We start from the raw sequence: 6,295 nt of genomic DNA, 5'->3' as shown, positions 1-6,295 counted from the left end.
CAGCAGAGGCCATGCAAGACATTCGCAGTACAGGTGAGGAGGTCCGTTTTAACATGACCCCAATTTTCACATGATAACCTGGTGTTTGGAATTGAACTATGTCAATAAGTGAGGAGTGGGTGTGGTAGTAATGCCCCAGTGAATAACTTGTATATAACTAATCCCACATTAGTTTCTCTGAAGATAAATTCTTAGAAGTGGAATTTCTGGGTCAAAGCAAATGTCCATTACAATTTTGGTAGGTGTTGACAAGATGCTTTCTCTCGTAGGAGAGAGAGTGCCTGCTTCCCGGTCCCTTTGTCAATACCATGTTACCTGCCTGAGTGTGTGAGTGTGTGCGTGAAGATGCTTCACCTCGGGGTACATACAGGTAGTATAAAATTAGACCCCAAACACATTTGAGGTAGTTCTTATGGTTACAGATACCTAAGGGAATTTCTTTCCCCCACATAAAACCCCTAGTCTTTTTATTTTTTAAAAGAACGTAGGGCTTTTGTGGTGAACACTGCTGAGACCATTTGTTGCAGTAGGGGTGGAGGTCTGGTAACCTTGTTATCCAAAAGGTTTGTGTCCAAGGCAGAACTGGACAGCACAAAGAAAGGCTAGAAGAAGGGGAGAAGGTTTGAAGACAAGATTCAGAAGAATGTTCAGAGTTTATGACCTTTGGTCTGCATATGAACCAAGAACAGAGAGACAGGAAGCATCAGGAGAAGAAGTAACAGTTCAGCATCAAAATCACGATGAGAGGCGAAGATGAGAGCAACTCCCTTGATGAGGTTTCTCAACAGCAGGACCTGATAGAAAAGCAGCACAGAGAAGACTTAAAAGGACGAAGGAATACATCATCTCAACAAAGTTGGAACTTCTGGAGGAAATGGAGATGCTGCCTGGAAACCTGTAGAAACCAAGAACAGGTTCTCCCAGGCAAGGCTGTTGGCAGCAACTGTGAAGTGTAAGAGCTTAGAGGTGCAGCAGTGTGAAAAGTCTGACACTGGACCGACTCGGATAGAAGAACCAAGAGGCCCTGTCATGATGTCTGTTGGAAGTGCTTCACTGCTCCCTCCATTCCCTGCAGTCTGTATGAGCATCCCCCTGAGCTTGGGGCCGTCCTCTGGGAATGGCCACTCTGAGTCCACCTCAGATGGGGAAGGCACCATTAACACCACTGGGGAGGTCGTCCTCTCCACCTTCTAAACCAACACCTTCCTTAAGGCCTCCTAGTTCTCTGTCTCTGCCACAGGGGCCTCTCCCGCAGAGTAGATCATTCAGTTGATTCTGTCTGCAGGCATTGCTGCCTGTACATGCCGTGACATCTCTAACCTAATCTGAAAATGTTCCAGAATCCACTCTGTGACCCAGATTTGTGTTTGGTTTCTCTTTCCACTCCACTACCTCTTCCCGCAAGGATGGGATCAGGGGAGAGGCAGGGCCCAGCAGGAACGCCACTAAACTGGCCCAGAGGGTTTAGGCTTTACTGTTTTCTTGTTCTGTTTTCCTTCCTCAGTAGCATGGAAAAGCAAGGCCAATTCATGAAGAGGTGTTAGGTAAATGTTTGTAGATGAACACATTGCTTGGTTACACTTCCTTGTGGAGCAGAGGGGTGGAGGGGGGACTAACCCAGGTGATGAAATGAAGCACTCCCCTGGAACTACCAGGGCTTGATGCTGTGTGACTAAGGAAAGGTTAAGAAACAGCTGCAGGAGGAGTCGCTTAACACACATGGTTCATTATGAAGTTGTTCCTGACTCTTGACTGCTGCTTTTCCTCCCTCCAGCCAATCTCGCTGATAGAGCTTGATAGAGAAGCTCTGCAGATGAGAAAACTCCTACTCAGACCTTTGCTCTGCCTGGCAAATAATTATTATTTTAAATGATTTAGTTTAAAGCTCTAAACTTTAGAGAATCAGAAACAAAAGCCTCCTAGTCTTCCACTTTTGCCAGGAGGCAGATTTTTTTTTTTTTTTTTTTCTCATCTGCCATGTCACTGCATGTGAACCTTTTGAGGGTCTCGACTTTATGGAAGGGATGGTGGTACCTCATTTCTTTTCCCTATTGAGGCTATTAAAATCCAAGCCCCAGAGGAATGTCAATAAGAGCCAACCATGTGTTGCTCCTCAGGACCCAGCAGAATGGCTGGATTGGAAAAGACGATACCAAAGAGTGATGAGGATGCAGGGCATCTGACTCTCATCTGCTCGGTAAAAATGTGTTTTGTTTTTTGTTGTTGAAAATACACACAGTGAAGTATGTACCAATTCAGTTTCTACATTTACAGTTCCGTGAGGTGGACTCCATTCTTCAGTGTACCACCATCTTACTCACCTTTTCCTGATTGTACCTCTCCATTAACATCAACTCATTGCCCCAAGCTTCCTATCTAACCTTCCCAGTGGCTGTTATCAAATTGATCCCATATAGTAAGTGAGTACAGTGTGCAAGACAGCCATTGATAACTAATTAAGCATGTCTCCTTGAGGACTAAGGTGCCCCTGACACAAACCCAGTGGTTGGAAGAAGTAGTTTCTGGACAGAACCACAATAATAGGACATGCAGTGTCACACAAAAACATGCTGTGCTGTGTGATGGGCAGGGAGTGCCGCAGACATGATAAGCTTTCTCCAACTTTCCCCGTTTTTCTTAGAAAATGCATGAAGAATGAGCGAGGGTGCTGGAAGTATGGATGTGTAGACTCTAAAGCATTGTGAGTCCTGTGTTCTTTGAGACATTGACTATCTTCCAGCCTTTAGTAGAAATGAACATTTAGGTAGGAGACATCAAAAGACATAAATGATGGTAAAGTGAGTTTAATCAACATTTAATTGAGAATGTGCAATGTGCAAAGATACAGAATGAGTACCTTCACCATCCAGTGGAAGAGTTAGATTTCACTGTAACATAAGAGCTTGTGTAGCAGTAAGTGTAGTGTCTGCACTTGTCTAGATTCCTGAGGGATAAGAACCAGGATCAGCCCAAAGCTGATGCCCATGAAGCAGAGGGCAGACATACCTCCACTCTCCAACCTTTTTTTACCAATTCTGACCAATCTGTTTTCACAAAGAAGACAAAAATCCTCACAAATGGACCAATAAGCAACATTATGATAAATGGAGAAAAGACTGAAGTTGTCAAGAATTTCGTTTGACTTCGATTCACTGTCAACACCCATGAAAGCAGCAGTCAAGAAACCATATGATGTATTGCACTGGGGAAATCTGCAAAAGATCTCTTTAAAGTGTTAAAGAGCAAAGATGTCACTTTGAAGACTAAGGTGCATCTGATCCAAACCATGGTATTTTCAGTAGCCTCATAAGCATGGGAAGGCTGGGCAATGAATAAGGAAGACCAGAAAAGAATTGATGCATTTGAATGGTGGTGTTGGCAAATAATACGGAATATATCATGGATTGCTAGAAGAATGAACCAATCTGTCTTGGAGGAAGTATGTCTGCAATGCTCCTTAGAAGCGAGAACGGCCAGACTTTGCCTCTCATACTTTGGTCATGTTGTCAGAAGGAACCAATCCCTAGGGCAGGCTGTCATGCTTAATAAAGTAGAGGGTCACTGAAAAATGGGAATGCTCAACGAGATGGATTAACACGGTGGCTGCACGTAGGCTCAATCATGGCAGTAATTGCGAGAATGGCCAAAGACCAGGCAGTGTTTTGTTCTGTTGTACATAGGGTCTCTGAGAGTTGGAACCGACTCAGTTATACCTAACAGTGATGACAACACCATCCCTCCCTCCCTCCCACAGCACTCTCTGCTTCTCCTCTGGGTTCAACATCCATTGCAGTGGCCTCACAGAACTAAGTTAAGTGGTTTATTAAGGAACAGGGTACAACTTGGGATCAGGATCAATAACAACTGGAGGTCAGGATCAGGAAGCATGTAGGCAAAATCTGGGAGGCGTGCTTGAAGTAAAGAGTATAAAGCTCCCATCTTCAGTGCATGACAGTTCTCTGAGCTTCTTGGCCATGCAAACAGGCGGGCCCTTCTTGCTGCTAAGCATGCCTCCTCTCAGCTGTGCAGGACAGGCTCCTCAGGACAGGCCTCCTTTGAACTGTGCACATCCCCTCTTGTCCGTGCAGGCCCGTCTGCCTTCACTCTACCTGATGTTGGCCTCTCTGCTGCTCACTGACCCAGTTCATTACGAGCAGGGCAAGTTTGTTCCACTCTCTTAGCTGCCTGCCTAGCAGTAGGTCTACCATCACCACCGACACTGCCACGGGGTCCCTTCTGGGCTTGTCACTGCCGGCTCTGCCGCAGGGCCCTTTCCAGTCCTCCTGCTGTCTTCAGTGTTAGAACCCTTGACCACTGTTACAGCTCTTTTAGGAGTTTCCTCTCTGAGACAGCCATACGATCTACTATGCCGAGAATGACAATTTGAAGAGGAATGGCGTGATATTCATCATCACAAAGGATGTTCCAAGGTCTGTCCTGAAGTACAGTGCTGTCAGTGATAGGATAATACCCACATCCTGCAAGGAAGACCAGTTAATATTATTATTATCCAAATTCACGCACCAACCACCAAAGCCGAAGATGAGGAAATTGAAGATTTTGATCAACTTATGCAGTCTGAAATTGACCGAATATACAATCAAGATGTGTTAATTATCACTGATGAGTGGAATGCAAAAGTTGGAAACAAAGAAGAATCACTGGTAGTTGGAAAATTTGGCCTTGGTGACAAATACTGGAAATCACAAGACAGTATTCTGCAACACTGACAACTTATTCATTGCAAATACCCTTTTTCAACAACACAAATGGCAGCTATGCACGTGGACTTCGCCAGATGGTGTACACAGGAATCAGATTGACTGCGTCTGTGGCAAGAGGCGATGGAAAAGCTCAATGTCTTCAGCCAAAACAAGGCCAGGAACTGATTATGGAACAGACCATCAATTGCTTATACGCGAGTTCAACTTGAAGTTGAAGACAATTAAGTCCACGAGAGCCAAAATAGGATCTTGAATATATCCCTCCTGAATTTAGAGACCATCTAAAGAATAGATTTTATGCTTTGAACACCAATGACCGAACACTAGAGGAATTGTGGGATGACATCAAGAACATCATCCATGAAGAAAGCAAGAGGTCATTAAAAATAAGAGAAAGAAAGAAAAGACCAAAATGGATGTCAGAAGAGACTCTAAAACTTGCCCTTAAGCAAAGAGTGGCTAAAGCAAATGGAAGGAAATACAAGATAAAAGAGTTGAACAGAAGATTTCAAAGAGCAGCTCAAGCAGACAAAGCCAGTTACTATAATGAAATGTGCAAAGACCTGGAGTTAGAAAACCAAAAGGGAAGAACATGCTCGGCATTTCTCAAGCTGCAAGAATTGAGGAAAAAGTTTAAGCCTCGAGTTGCAATATTGAAAGATTCTAAGGGCAAAATATTGAATGATGTAGAAAGCATCAAAAGAAGATGGAAGGAATACACAGAGTCACTGTACCAAAAATGACTGGTCGATGTTCATCTATTTCAGGAGGTGGCATATGATCAAGAACCAATGGTATTGAAGGAAGAAGTCAAAGCTGCATTGAAGGAATTGGTGAAAAACAAGGCTCCAGGAATTGATGGATTACCCATTGAGATGTTTCAGCAAACGGATGCCCCACCGGAAGCACTCACTCACCTATGCTGAGAGATTTGGAAGACAGCTACCTGGCCAACTGACTGATAGAGATCCATATTTGTACCCATTCCAAAGAAGGGTGATTCAACAGAATTTGGAAGTTATTGAACAATGTCATTAATATCGCATGCAAGTAAAATCTTACTGAAGATAATTCAAAAATGGTTGCTTCATTGTATTGACAGAGAACTTCCAGAAATGCAAGCTGGATTCAGAAGAGGATGTGTGGAACGAGGGATATCATTGCTGATGTCAGATGGATCTTGATTCAAAGCAAAGAATATCAGAAAGATGCTTACTTGTGTTTTACTATGAAAAGGCATTTGATTGTATGGATCGTAACAAATTATGGATAACACTGAGGAGAATGGGAATTCCAGAACACTTAACTGTACTCATGAGGAACCTATACATAGACCAGGAGGCTGTCATTCGAATAAAACAAGGGGACACTGCATGGTTTAAAATCAAGAAGGGAATGTGCCAGGGTTGTATCCTTTCACCATAAATATTCAATCTATACCTAAGTGCAAAAACGGCAAGGAGGCCACATGTTCCGACCTCCTCTAACCCTACAAGGGGAAGGCAGGATTACCAGCAGTAACCCAAGGCCTATTACTGCAAGGCCAGACATGCTGCCTCCCTCCAGCCCTT

The 6,295-nt window shown here is 43.8% G+C and overlaps 1 protein-coding gene across 1 annotated transcript in view; it reads left to right on the top strand.

Moving 5' to 3' along the window:
* Positions 1-740: 740 nt before the first annotated feature.
* The window catches only part of SLC25A17 (solute carrier family 25 member 17), a 54,653-nt gene continuing 49,098 nt past the window's right edge, over positions 741-6,295 (top strand). Inside the window, exons 1-2 of the mRNA XM_007941769.1 lie at positions 741-855; positions 2,118-2,197. Coding sequence (XP_007939960.1) covers positions 741-855; positions 2,118-2,197 — 195 coding nt within the window. The remainder of the gene's footprint in view (positions 856-2,117; positions 2,198-6,295) is intronic.

This window comes from Orycteropus afer, unplaced genomic scaffold, assembly GCF_000298275.1.
Source record: "Orycteropus afer afer isolate SDZICR_OR568_19922 unplaced genomic scaffold, OryAfe1.0 scaffold00083, whole genome shotgun sequence".
Classification (NCBI taxonomy): domain Eukaryota; kingdom Metazoa; phylum Chordata; class Mammalia; order Tubulidentata; family Orycteropodidae; genus Orycteropus; species Orycteropus afer.
This window is presented reverse-complemented; position numbering and strand designations above follow the sequence as displayed.